The sequence below is a fragment of the Pogona vitticeps genome, chromosome 2 (assembly GCF_051106095.1).
Source record: "Pogona vitticeps strain Pit_001003342236 chromosome 2, PviZW2.1, whole genome shotgun sequence".
Taxonomy (NCBI): Eukaryota; Metazoa; Chordata; class Lepidosauria; order Squamata; family Agamidae; genus Pogona; species Pogona vitticeps.
The window spans coordinates 290617676-290632354 of record NC_135784.1 but is presented as its reverse complement, the minus strand read 5'-3'; the positions used below and the strand labels follow the sequence as shown (position 1 = coordinate 290632354).

General features: G+C 40.9%; 1 protein-coding gene across 3 annotated transcripts in view; it reads left to right on the top strand.

The window, feature by feature from the left end:
* The window catches only part of GHR (growth hormone receptor), a 184562-nt gene extending 172693 nt beyond the window's left edge, over nt 1-11869 (top strand). For all 3 annotated transcript variants that reach the window (XM_020783629.3, XM_020783630.3, XM_078384460.1), the window contains exons 8-9: nt 3271-3340; nt 7345-11869. In XM_020783629.3, the coding sequence (XP_020639288.3) occupies nt 3271-3340; nt 7345-8325 (1051 nt within the window). In that variant the 3' untranslated portion in view covers nt 8326-11869. The remainder of the gene's footprint in view (nt 1-3270; nt 3341-7344) is intronic.
* Nucleotides 11870-14679: the final 2810 nt, after the last annotated feature.

The window sequence follows — 14679 nt, the reverse complement described above, 5'->3', positions numbered from 1 at the left end:
GGTGATGCTTCCTTTTCAAAATTAACTTACCAAAGTCTAGAACTAGTAAGCAGTTGTCCTACGTGCTTAATGTAACCCACACTTCCTATTCTATGTATTTCTTGTGTCTAATGTATTGTGTGAATTTAATGACAGTAGCCTGTTCAAAGTAGACACCATCTCCAGCTTGCCCTATTGTAAGGAGTGATCATTCTGTCTAAAACAGAAAGAGGTTCCACCTGAACAAATTGGATAGTGAATGTTCGCGTGCAGAAGCTCATTAAGCACACAATGATCATAAGACCACAAGGGCTGAATATGGGCCAGTAAATTCTGTAACAATGTTGAGAGCTCAACCATTTTCATAGTTTCTTATTTGGATTTTAACTTATCCACAGTTTCCCATTTGCACAAAGGAAATGTCACTATACGAGGGGGTGCTGACAAGTATTGAGCCTTTCCCAGAAAAAAAATGAGTTAGGAAGCTATAAATTGCAAGGTGTTTTGGCCAATTTGTCTGTATTCAACGGTGCAAAAATCAACTACCTATGATTTTAACTTATCTTTATGTTCAGGTCCAAAATGAACATGGCAGCACCTTCAGAAAAGTTCAGTGTGGAAGAGCATAGGACCATAATCAAGTTCCTGTTTCTCCAAGGGAAAGGTGCAAAGCAGATCTATGATGAAATGTCACAAACTATGGGTGACAGTGGTCCTTCATATGCAACAGTTAAACATTGGGTTGTCAATTTTTAAACTGGTCATTTCGGTGTTGAAAATGAGAAACCCAGTGGAAGGCCTGTTTCTGTCTCTGTGCCTGCAAATGTGAAAGCCATCCATGACATGATCATGGAGGACCGCCAAATATCAGCCAAAAGTATTGCCTATATATCTGAGATTATCATGTGTGAGAGTTGATGCCATTATCCACCACGACTTGGAAATGAGAAAGCTGGCAGTAACGTGGATCCCCAAACTTTTGACAACCGAACAAAAGAAGAAACGTGTGGAGTCATTGGTGGCTGTTTTGGAACATTTTGCAAGAAACAAGTCAGATTTCCTGGGCAAACTGGTAACTGGTAATGAGACGTGGATCTACTGTTATGATCCTGAGACAAAGGAACAGTCTAAGGAATGGAGACACAGTGGTTCCCCCAGGCCAAAGAAGTTCCGAGTGCAAAGGTTGGTGCAGAAGCAAATGGCAATAGTTTTTTGGGATAAGAGGGGAGTTCCGCTGGTGGACTACCTCCAACAGGGTTCAACCATCAATGCAAAATATTACTGTGCTTTATTGACGAAGTTGAGGCAAAACATCAAGGAAAAACATCGAGGAAAGCTCTCCAAAGGTGTCATCCTGTTGCATGACAACGCCTCGTCACATACTGTAGGTGAAACAATGACAGAACTGACCTCCTTAGGGTATCAATTGATGCCCCGTCCACCCTATTCTCCTGACCTGGCTCCTTCTGATTATTATCTGTTCCCCAAATTCAAAAAACACCTAAAGGGACGACGATTTGGGAGTGTTCTGGAGGCAACTAATGCTGCAAATGAGTGGTTACACCAGCAGTTGGAAGAATTTTATTTTATTTTATTTAAGAAGCTTCAGGACAGATGTTGCAAGTGCATTGACTTCCTGGAGGAATATGTAGAATAGTGTGGCAGTTACAGCTTCCTAGCTCAATTTTTTCTGGGAAAGGCTCAATACTTACCAGCACCCCTTGTAAGAGAGCATTTGTGGTTAAAGCTTATCACACAATAAAGCTGGTTGTGGTGTTAGATCTCTGTGCCAGCTGTACTAACACATGTATGTTATCATGTGAAACTCTTTTAAAGGAGCAAAACCATCCAAGAGCTGCCACATTTAATTTTGTTTATTATCAGTAATGAACAGATGTTCAGAACAGTTCAAAGACACAAAGCTAAGTTTGCACATCCTTCTGTTCTGCTATTAGTTCTTTGGTTGAGAAAGTGCCAACAGTGGTTTTAAGGTTCTTTCTCATCACAAATGGCACCATAGTGAAACCAAAATCTAGGCAAATTTATGGTCGGACCCAGAGAAACCTTTCTACTAATGCAGTTGCTCCTACCTACCTACCTCTGGAGATTCGCGCTGCACCCTCGCTGGGTACTTTTAAGAACCAACTAAAAACATGGATGTTTAGGCAGGCCTTCCCTTCCAGTTAATTCCTGTCCTCTTTCCTTTTTTTCTCTCTCTTTATTTGATTTATTTTTATTTTTCCCATCTTATAGAATCATCTAATTAATTAATTGTTATAAATTTTTTAGAACTTGTTATCGTTTGTTGTAAGCCGCCTAGAGTGGTCGAAATGACTAGATAGGCGGGGTATAAATAAATAAATAAATAAATAAATAAATAAATAAATAAATAAATAAATAAATAAATAAATAAATAAATAAAAATACTGGCAGAGGTGGGAAGGGAGAAGGTCTTCCTCTCCAAGCACCACCACCCCATATCTTTCAAATCTGCCCTGGAGGGACTTGGAGGCCTTTAGAACTTGCTTCTAATAAGAGAACTTATAGACTGGCTACCAATCGTACTATGTCGGCTTCTGCCTTTAATTCCCAAGTAGTAGTTCATTCTTTTTTATTCTTTTTTCTTTTGCTGGCTTCCACATTTTGTTGGCTAAGTGTCACTGAGAAGAGTTATATCTATGATTTCTTCCAGTCCTCTCTGTATAGAATTGTATTACCTCCCTGTATGACATCAAGTCATATGTGTTGACTAATGCCATCCTGACCACATTTAAGAGTCTTTGTAATTTTTCCTAAAACTTAGTTCAGAATGACATGCATCATTTCAATCATTTGGAAAGGCATACCCATCTGAAAGCTGCATTTTCAAAATATGTATCTGACGGCTGTTCTCCAAATTAGATAGAATGAAGAGAGACAGAATTAGATGGCTGCAGTGGTAGTAGTCAAATCCAGATTTGGAATCCTTTTGCTACATAAAAGGATCTCTGCATATAATAAAGCAGTGTTTCGGCAAGAGGACTACATAAATATTTCATACAGATATGTTTGTCCTATATATGCAGAGAGCTTTTTTTAAAAAAAGAATTTGGAAAAACATTATCTCCTACACAGTCCCAAATAGCTGAACTCAGACTTCTAAAATCATAGAATTCAATTTCTTATACCATTACTCTGATTTTTTTTTTTGAGTGAAAATGTTTGGAATCTGCCATATTTGTGCAAAAATATATCAATGTATCTAATGACATGCTACCAAAATATGCACTAAAATAAATATTTCTTTCCAAGGTTAAAGATACTGATTCTTCCTCCTGTTCCAGTGCCCAAAATTAAAGGGATTGATCCTGACCTCTTAAAGGTAATTGGGGAGTGGGCTGTGGTATAAAATAAGTGTGTGGTGGTATCATTGTTACAGTAGTAATGGATTACACATTCTGGCCAGTATCCTATGGAGCTGCAGCTGAGTAGGAAGACCCTCCCAGTTAAGCACTGTGGGATCATGACTCTTGCAGGAGCTTTGCCACTGTGCAAGAAGAGAGCAAGTTTTCTTTATGGAGATCATTGCTTGCACAACAGCAGTGCTTATGCAAGAAGCACAATCCTGCATTACTAAGCTGTTGGGAGTTTCCATTCAGTGGAAGCTTCATATGATGAGTGGCTTCTGAAATGGTGCAGATAATGCACTATCTAAATAATTTTGTTGTTGTCTGACATTCCATCTTTAAAGGAATAGCCATGTCACAGTTAGACCCTCTGTTTCAGAATGTAGTCCCAAACTGATCCAAGAGATTTACCAGGTCTTTCTCCAAGCCCCCAACATATCAGGGTGTGAGAATCTAATGAATCATAGACTTGAGACTATTCAATTTTTTTTCTTTCTCTTTACTTTCCACTATCTTGATGTCACCTGCTATACACTGATCAGCCACAACATCAAAACCAATGACTGTGTGAAGTGAATGGCATTGGTTATATTGTTACAGTGACACCTGTCAAGAGGTGGGATATACAGTATTAGGAAGTAAGTGAACAGTCAGTTCTTGAATGTCACGTGTTGGAAGCAGGAAATATGGCAAACAAAAAGACCTGAGAGACTTTGACAAAGGCCAGATAGTGATGCCTAGACTAGAGATGGGGGTATTCATATACAAATACGAATATCCCCACACATGTGGCGTTAGCGAGGGTCCAGCCCCATGGGGCCGGACAGTCCACTCACCGATCCACCACAGACTGCACGATTCTATCAATGGCTCCGCATGATCTGCTCACCACTCCTGGCAGGAGGTGGGAGGACAAGCCTCGCTGCCAGGTTGAAGAGTGGTGAGCAGATCGCGCACCGCGGAGCCATTGGTAGCACTGCGCTGTCCGCGTCCGCGGCAGATTGGTGGGTGGACTGTCCAGCCCCCATGGGGCTGGACCCTCGTTAATGCCACCTATGCGGGGATATTATTATTATTATTATTATTGTTGTTGTTGTTGTTGTTGTTGTTGTTGTTGTTGTTGTTAGTTTTATTTTTATTTTTATTTTTATTTTTATTTTTATTTTTATTTATTTATTTATTTATTTATTTATTTATTTAACTTATATGCCGCCCACACTACCCGAAGGTCTCTGGGCAGCTTACAACATTTAAAATACAATAAAGGGCAAAATAATTAAAATACAATTAAAAATATATACTCTAAAAATTGCCATCAGACCCACAGGTGATATTATTTCAATTAAAGGCCTTTTGGAACAGGAAGGTTTTGACCTGGCGCCAAAATGTCATTAGCATCGGCGCCAGACGAATCTCAGTCGGGAGGGCATTCCATAGTCTGGGGGCAGCTGCCGAAAAGGCCCTTCATCTACAAGTCCTCCCTCTTACCTCCTTAAAGAATGGCTCTTAACTGCCGAGTAGGTTCATATGGAAGAAGGTGGTCCTTCAGGTATATTCATATTCATATACAAATACCCCCATCTCTAGTCTAGACCAGAGGTCGTCAACCCCCAGTCTGCGGCCCAGTGCTGGTCCCTGGCCTGAGCCCGACCAGGCCGCGAAGACAGACCTCCTGCCCCCCCACCTCAGCCCCGCAAAGGCTGTTTGTGCCTGTGCACGCTTGTGTGCATGCACGAATAGCAGTGTGGCACTTGTGTGGGTGCGCTCTTGTGCGCATGCATGAATAGCGGTGCTGCTGTTCACACATGCGCACGAGCATGCACACACCCGCACAAGCACACAGCTGTTCACGCATGTGCATGAGGGTGCACAAGTGCTGCACTACCATTCGCACATGCCCCCCCTTCCCCAGCCGGTCCACAGACCGAAAAAGGTTGGGGACCGCTGGTCTAGACCACTGGTTCTTAACCTTTGTTACTCAGTTGTTTTTGGACTGCAACTCCCAGAAGCCTTCACCATAAGCTCTGCTGGCTGGGGTTTCTGGGAGTTGCAGTTCAAAAACACCTGAGTAACAAAGGTTAAGAACCACTGGTCTAGACAACTGGGTCACAGCATCTCTTGTGGGGTGTTCTCAATATGCAGTCACTAGTATCTACCAAAAGTGGTGCAAGGAAGGACAACCAATGAACCTGTTTCAGGGTCGTGGATGCTCAAGGCTTATTGATGCATATGAGGAGTGAAGGTTAGCCCATCTGGTCCGATCGTACGAAAGAGCTACTGTCGCTCAAATTGCCGGAAAACCTAATGCTGGCGCTAACAGAATGGTGTAATAACACACAGTGCATCACAGTTTCTGCATATGGGGCAGCATAGCCACAGACCAGTCAGAGATTGTTCACAGCAGTGGTGTTCCCTGATGTCAGCGACCTCTTTCAGTGGGGTAATGCACCCAGCCACACTGCAAAAATTATTCAGAAATAGTTTGAGGAACATGGCAAAGAGTTCAACATGTTGCTTTGGCCTCCAAATTCCCTAGATCCCAATCCAACTGAGCATCTATGGGATGTGCTGGAACACCAGATCTGATCCATGGAGGCCCCACCTCGCAACTTGCACTACTCAAAGCAGTGGTCCCCAACCTTGGGCCTCCAGATTTTCTTGGACTTCAACTCCGAGAAATCCTGGCCAGCAGGGGTGGCAGTGAAGTCTTCTGGGAGTTGTAGTCCAAGAACTTCTGGAGGCCCAAGGTTTGGGACCACTGTCTTAAATTATCTACTGTTAATGTCTTGGTGCCATAGGATACCATAGGACACTTCTTGCGGAGTCACACCACAATGCATCAGAGCTGTTTTGGCAGCATGAGGGGGACCTACACAATGTTTGGCAGGTGGTTTTAATGTTGTGGCCAATCAGTGTATATGCCAGTGATACACTTCATTAGACATCAAATGTGAAGAAACCATAAAGATTATTCCACTTGTGTTCCAGTTTAAAATGTTGAAACTTGAGTCTTGGGTACTCCCTGCAATAAAGCTATATGAACTATGTAACCATTGCCATCAAAAAGCAGCCCCTCTGTGCCTTTTAGAAATCTTATCCCCTGCTCCTGAAGTGGAGGCATGAGGCTGATGTCCTCACTAGAGAAAACTAAGATCCTGGGGGTGTCATTTAACAAAAGTATAGATTATGATTCTTTCAGGGCAAAATGCATCCAAGATGGCTCACAAGAGAGAATTATATATGAACTGATTACATCTAGAACACCTGGGAGATCTAGTGGCTAATCCCAATAAACCGCAAAACTCACTGGGCCACCTTAGGCTTAATCACACCCTTTCAGGCTGATGTCCTTTGCAGGGTTGTCGTGAGGATAAAGTGGGGAGGAGGAAAGTTTTATTTCCAGCTTGCTGCGGGGAAAAAGTAAATGTAACAGATAAATAAAATTGCATCACATGTCATCAATCAAACAGTCAGGGTTGTGATTTCATAAATATCAAATATATTTTGTTAGCATTCCTTAGAAATAGTGTATTCCTCCGGTTATATAACCCTCAGACCTTTCCACCCAGCCTACCCTTTATAATCGAGGATAAGTACAGTATAATTGCTTTTGTCTGACTCCTACCTCAGCACACAGATTGGGAATTTTCTGGTGTCTTTGTATATCTCTGAAATGGTGTAGCTCAGTGGCTGAATATGGCTCACCAAGTCTTTTTATATTAGGTTTTTTTTGGGGGGCAGCTTTTTTTAGGTTCCAATAGCATCTCTCCCCCGCCAAAAAAAATTGCTAGACATGACCTTCTGATTATGTCCCACTAACTAAAAAGGGACGGAAGTAGCTCACCTAAAGGTTGTGGGGGAAAGTGAGCAGATGAACTTGCCCTCCCCAGTATAAATATAACACATGCAGTACTAGCATATTTAAATGACTGGATAGCCATTCCTCCTTTCATGCAGTTTTTAAACCTTTGCTCTGTAGAAAGGAAAACTCGATGAAGTCAACTCCATCTTAGCCAGTCATGGTAGCTACATGCCACAGCTGTATGGAAATGACTCTTGGGTGGAATTCATTGAGCTGGACATCGATGAGGCAGAAGCCAGGACCGAAGGATCGGACACTGACAGGCTCCTTGGGGATGACCGCTTGAAGTCTCAGGGCTGCCTTGCCGTGAGGGACGATGATTCTGGTCGGGCCAGCTGCTGTGAACCTGATATTCCAGAAACTGACTTTAGTGTGAGTGACACATGCGATGGCACATCAGACATTGAGCAGTCCAAGAAAGCCAATGACAAGGATCTCATGTGCCTTGATCAAAAGGACAATGAGAAGCCAACGTCAAGCCTTGAGGACACTCACCGACTGCCTGAGAATCCAGCCAGAAGCAAGCAACCCAAAGCCCGCCATGCTGCCATGGACAATACTGAGACAACCAACCAGCCTATCCAAAGCCAGCTAAGCAATCAGAGTTCAGTGGTAAACATTGACTTTTACACACAGGTCAGCGACATTACACCAGGAGGAAGTGTTGTGCTCTCTCCAGGGAAAAAAATTAAGATGAGGAAAGCCCAGAATGAGAGTCAGAAAGAGCCAGCTGCACAATGTCAACCAAGTTTTGCCATGGACAGTGCCTATTTCTGTGAATTGGATGTGAAAAATTGTGTCACTGTGATGCCTCCCAAAGAGGCTGAGCCAGAAGTTCAAGACCAGAGCATTTCTGAGGATGCTTACTTTGCCACCGAGAGCCTTACCCCTAGTGCTGTGAATCCTGCGACAGCAGTGGCAGAAAAAGAAGAACTTGAAAGTTCAGAGACACCTGTGGCGGACTATACCTCCATTCATGTAGTGCAGTCTCCGGAGGGCCTTGTGCTAAGTGCTACAGCTCTCCCTGTGCCAGACAAGGAGTTCAATGCATCATGCGGTTATGTGAGCACAGACCAACTTAACAAAATCCTGCCATAGCTTTCTTTTTCTTTGACTGCGTGGAAAATTACATCAACTCCCACTCTCAAATCCACACCCCAAGGTTCCAGAGCACCGGTGGAGCTTCAAGAACAGGAGCTTCCTGATTTACTTTAGTGTCATATTTGCAGACCACTTACCAACACTTAATATGAATGGAGACATTCATGCTCATGTGGAGTTCTGTGTATATATTGGAGTGCTTGCATGTTCACTTGGAGCTTTTCGGTTGGGATGTAAATGGCTTGGGTGTGTATATGCTTAACCAAAACAAATGTGTTCAGTATTTGTCAGTGGGTGGTGTTAAATCCCTTCCACTTTGACCTGGAGTGTTGAATCAATCACAGTATTGTTGTTGTTTTTTGTAAATATTGTCTTATGAAGCTTTGCTAAGGCTGGTTGAGTGGTAGTGACTGTCTTTTGTTATTGTAGGTGTTGATTTGGGGCTACTCATATGTGTTGTTATGTGTTATAAATCCTCTTCAATCAAAAAGCTAATATAAGGTGTGATTTCTAGTTTGAACATTTAATGTTCAATCATGCCATATGCTTAGATGTTTATATTGGGAGTTGGGAAATGAGACACTGGGTAATGGAGAAGTAGTTTGGTTAAGTGATACATTTATTTTGATTTATACAGATCTGGACCTATTTTAATAATTTAGACAAGTAGGCATGCATATTTTATATTTACACTGCACATAGTAGTTTAATTACAATTTCCCATCTACAGAATGTATCTGCTGCAATCATTGCAGCTTTTTTTAAAAGAATATAAGGAAAAATATTTTTTATAGAATGTTTTTATACCTCCCAAAAAACCTGCAGAGAACTAAAATTCCAACACTACTTGATTGGGTCCTATATGTTTTTTAAAAGTACTATTAATAATTTTGCATTTTGTAGCAAGCCACAAGGTGTACAACAAGCTAACTATTTTCAGACATTTATTTGCTGTTGTACCAACATATCATATAGTTTGTACAGCAGCAGAAACAAAAATGGGCTTGGGTTTTTCAGGAACTTCATTTTACTTCTACAGAACATATATCAATGCACAAGAATAAGCACTGGTGATTTGACAACACTGTTCTTCACAACAAATCCTTCTGTTAAGTCTTTTGCTCAGAAGACTATTGAAGGGCTCAGCAGAACACTGAGTGAAAGCTGAGTCCAAACTAGTTTATTTTGAAGCTCAGACTCTGAATCAAGCGGAGCTGCAAAACCTCCGTTGCAGTATTGTTAGCTCTTTTATTTTGTATATTCCACACATTTATTGTAGGAAGGCTTTAAAGAAATGTAGCTTAAGTTCTATTTACATGTATCACTTTATTTCCACCAGGTACGGCTTAACTTACTTCTATCTCAAATTTTGCTTACATAATAATCTAGACTTAAATTCAAAGGTCTATTCAAACATGAAAACCCTGGTTGTTTATTTGTTTGTGCTATCTTATAAACATGTGTTACTGACAAACTGACACATTTTGAATCTAAACATAACAACAGCTCTAGCTCTCCTGAAATCAGTGACCCTCCACTGGGAGTGTAAGATCCAGCCTTAAACCCCAATATTCCCAGTTCAAGCCTTCAAGTCATAGAATGCTGCCTTAAAAAAAGATTCCCATGATTGGTTCGTTTAACCCTACATTGTCTTCTTTTTAATGACAGCAGCTTTCCAATGCCTTCAGATGCACCTTGAGTCTCTCTCTCTCTCTCCCTACCCCCTTTCTTCCTTCCTTTTTTCTTAATATGAGACGGTAAGGATCAAAGCTGTACCAAGAAACATTACACTGATGGTGCAGAAGAGATGGCTACTGCTGTTGCCCTGGTTGCAGTGGCTGGCAAGAGCGTGCCCAGCATGATCAAAACAGCTATTGATTTGCTACCATCATCACACAAACAAGTACATCACCAGAGAGGTAAACAGGGTTCACATTTACAAATCAGCCTGAAGAGGAGAAGGGCTGCTGGACTAAGAAGGAATCTCAGCACTAGTTCCTTTAGAAGAGAGGCAGGTTATTCAAATTTGTAGCCACCTGAAAAGCTGTGATAGATATGCAATGGAAGCACCTTACTAAAAATGTGTTTATATTACAGCTGCATTGGTTGCCTGGTGAGAGAGAGAATGGACTGTCCATATCTGGACTCTGAATCTTATACACCAGCTACCAACATTTGCCTTTACCTCCAACTCCTAAACACAAGAGAGCTGCAATCCTGCCCATCTTTACTTGGAATTAAAACCCTCTGAGCTAAATCCGATTCCTAGTCTTGACTACAGTACACTCATTGAATGAGAGATCTTAGTATTTATGTACATCCCATTGCTACAACTAACAATTGGATTTAGCCCACCGTGTTCAATGGAGCTAAATTCCTAGTAAGTGTATTTTCATCTCACCCCTTTGCGCCCCTTTATGATTGCAATCCTACTGAACTCTATGGATCTTACTTTTAGAATCATATTATTGTACCAGAGGCCTAGTTACTAGTTACATGTATCATGTGAAAAATAGCTCCAGGTTTCCTTAGAAAAAAGGGAAACTGGAAGGGTTTGCCTTAAAGTTATACCGAGCAGGAAAAATATGCCACTCATCCTTTTCTTATTTGTAGCTATCACATTCATCTTATCTGCCCTAAATGTTAGGAGAGGGACAAACAGTAAAATAAGCTGAGAAAAATAACTGGAGAGAGCAAATGGGGGAAATCAGTAGTATCACCTTCCCTCTGAACTATCAAAACCTGGCTGCTAGCATTTTATGCTGTTAATGTAACATACAGCCAGGTTGTAAATACTATTATCATAATTCATAGTCTGTATCTCAGGTAAGTAGATATCCACATAAACAAGAAGTTCTAGCAGTGAACTAAAGTTGCGATCATTGATATGAAATGGTGTCCAGTTTTTTTACAGAAAATTACAGCAAGTTGAAAACAATAGTTGTATATTTTAAAATCCCAGCATCCAGCTGGATCATGTAAACAAGCCTTGAGAAAGCAAAGCAAATCTTAATCAGAGCCTTTGCCGTGCTCAAACATTTGTAAAGCAAGAATGTAACTTCGAAAGAACTTATTGTTTACTTCAAAAATCCATTTTAATATACTCATTTTAACAGATATCGATGTTTTAAAAAGCAAATGTAAGCAACGATGCTGCCTTCTCAATGGTTGGAACTGGGAAATTCTGTATTTAGCTTGCATTTCAATGATGTTTATTAAATATTTTGCTGACTTATGCTACATTTTTTCTTAATATCTGCCTTCTTTAGTTTTAGGCACTAATGCCCTTAAAGCTGTGTAAGCCTCTCTTGGATTAAGGGAGTCTTTTGCTGCCTTTTTTCTCTTGATAGAATGTTTCAATCACCAAAAACTAGCTAAATACCTCAATCAATCTCAGAATGTCATTTTGGTACTTCACTGGTCACAAAAGCCATTATACCACAGTATGGAACTTTGTGTCTTTCTGTTTATATTTAACATGCCTCATGTCAGTGTTCTCATTTTCTCCTGAAAGTTTAATAAATTTATTTTCTTCAATTCATCATGCATTGTTGTTGTTTAGTTGTTGTTTAGGCACAGCCACACTGTCTCTCACTCAGTGCCTGAGGGACAGCAGATGATGAAGACTCCTCTGAAGGCAGGAATATTGGTTTAGCCAATTGAGTGTACAATTGAATGTACAATACATATTGAGTGTACAATACATATTGAGTGTAGCACCTTAACAGCATCATCTTTTAAGATTTTAAGTACAGTGGTGCCTCGCATAGCGATCGCTCAGTTTAGCGATGAAATCGCTTTGCGATGGATTTTTTGCCATCGCAAGAGCGATCGCTTTGCGATGGCCCCTATGGGGAAAATTCGCTTTGCAATGATCGCGGGGGAGTGCTCCCCCACAATCATCACAAAGGCCCCACCGGTCAGCTGTTCCAAAAAACGGGCTTTGGGCTGCTCGCGGCGAAGCACTTCTCCTTACTTCCTCCACTACACAAGGATCTAAAACCAGTGGCTGCAATTGTGGACTTTTAGTCTCTCAAACCATCCAATTCCGAACTTTTACCTAGCACTTCATCTCTGGCCATCAATATACAATCAGATAAGACTCCTACTGAAGGTAAACCTGTTCAATCACCAAAAATCTCAATTGTGCTTTCAAAGCATCAGTTAGTGTTTCTTAACTTTCCTAAGCCCAATGGAAAACTAACTCAGCTAGGAAAGAAACGTCACCTCTTACAAATTCGTGAAGAGGCAGGAGTGTATCACCTGTCAATTGAAGGCATAGAAACTGTTGAATATCTTTGCTTCATTAATCCCACCTATGGAATAAAAGCAACTTTCACAGGCCCAACTTTTGTGTATCCTATACTTAGACAAAGGCAGGCTTTTGCTAGTTTTGGTGTTCAGGTGAAGAGGCACTTTGTCAATGCCATAATCCAACCACTGATCAAAGACTGGTCTGCTAGGGATGGACAAATTATAGAACAGGAGAAATCTTTACCAACTTATACATTAATACGTTTAGATGTTAGTGATGCAAATTCAAGATTTGAGAATTTAAACTTCACTGGTCATAGAAGCAAGAACCTCTCCTATAATAACCAATTAAACAGAGACACAAGCGACACCCTCCAAAGCTCTCTGGAAGTAAGCGACTACTTTCCAGAGGTTACTCCAATAGTGCCTATGATGATCTTCGAAGAGGAGAACATTCTAATTGAGAGGTATTTCACATTGCCTATAACAGAACAACAGCATATCATAAACAGGCTTGAAATGCTTATCCGTAATTTAGTCAGTAGTTCATTTAGTTTAAATCCCTCGCAAGAGCAAGCAAATGAATTTCAAACAAAATCTGCAGACTTCTGTGCAACAGCATCACAAGCTTACTGTATACAAATCCTATCAGAGGATGACCTGGTACATAGATTGCTATTGACAAATTCAGGGATCTGCCAAGCACCACCACCTCCAGCCAGATCATTATGTTTAGTTGATTTGGTTAAAGCCCCCCTCTATAGAAGATAATAATATAAGTCAAACAGGTTATTTTCAAAATAGAACACAAAAAGTTACAGTGGAAATTAACATAAACCCTCAGTTGACAGCTAAGACAAATGCCACGACTATACTCCAAACTGAGGCGCATGAAGTACAAAATTGTATAACTGATTATAAGCTTTTAGGCTTAGACATCATATATGAAGAACAGCTACCTTCACATTCATATGATGCAGTAACTGATGGATAGCCGTCCAGCAAGAAAATTGGTCCCAAACCCAAAGGTAGAAGTTCTGCCAGTAGTACTGACAATGTACTTGGAAGAAGTGAACAGAAATGACTAGCGCTCTCTCTCCAAGTCTTAACAGATATCTTATTCAAGCCATATCCTGTAACATTGCAGGCTGGCCTTCCAAACTGATAGACAAAGTCTTTAAAGATTTGTGCTCTCATGGTTGTTGTGGGTTTTTCAGGCTCTTTGGCCATGTTCTGAAGGTTGTTTTTCCTGACGTTTCACCAGTCTCTGTGGCCGGCATCTTCAGAGGACTGGAGTAGGAACTCTGTCCGTGCTCTGGTGCAATTTGTTTGGGAGTTGAGTATTTATAGCTATGGGAACAGCTTTTGTCCTTTTCAGAAGATAGGGTGATTAGTGTGTTTTTGTTGTGATAAGAGGGGAGAGATTATCTGTCACTGTGATTGATGGGTGTCGTTAGCTGGTCTTTTTTTATCACAACAAAAATAAGCTGATCAACCAACAAAATCTTGGACAGAGGCAGCTTGTTCTTTAGTTTAAGTACACAGAAGGCCCCTGAACCATTTCTGTGTCTTGCTCTGGCTGATGAACCTTGTGATTACAATAGATGCTACTAAAACCTCAAGTCTGTTGATTCTTCTTGGGGGGAAAAATCTGCTGCAGAGTCTGTTTATTAATATTCCTTCCACCTCATTGTGCAATATCCTCAAAGTCTGGAAACAGCAACTGAAATGGTGATGAAGTCATCACTCAGCCCCATTAATATTTATTTTAATTAACTCTAAACCTTCCTATTTCACACTCATCCCTTCTGGTTCTGATGATCCCCAGGGATCTTTTTCCCCCCATGGAGAAGCCTCAGGATGACAGAGGGAAAGCCTTTAATATCGTACAATCACTGCTGCTAATCCTGCTACGAAATTAAGACCATCAGTGGTGATTTGGTTTCAATTTTCCAATTTTAAAGTCTCTCCCCTCCATCCCAAAGCTTCCAAAGGCTTCCATAGGGCAAAAGGGATTCCAGGAAACCTCAAAACCTGAACTGGAGGTAGGATGATTTAAATTTAATTAAAATAAAGATTAATGGTGCCACAGGATTA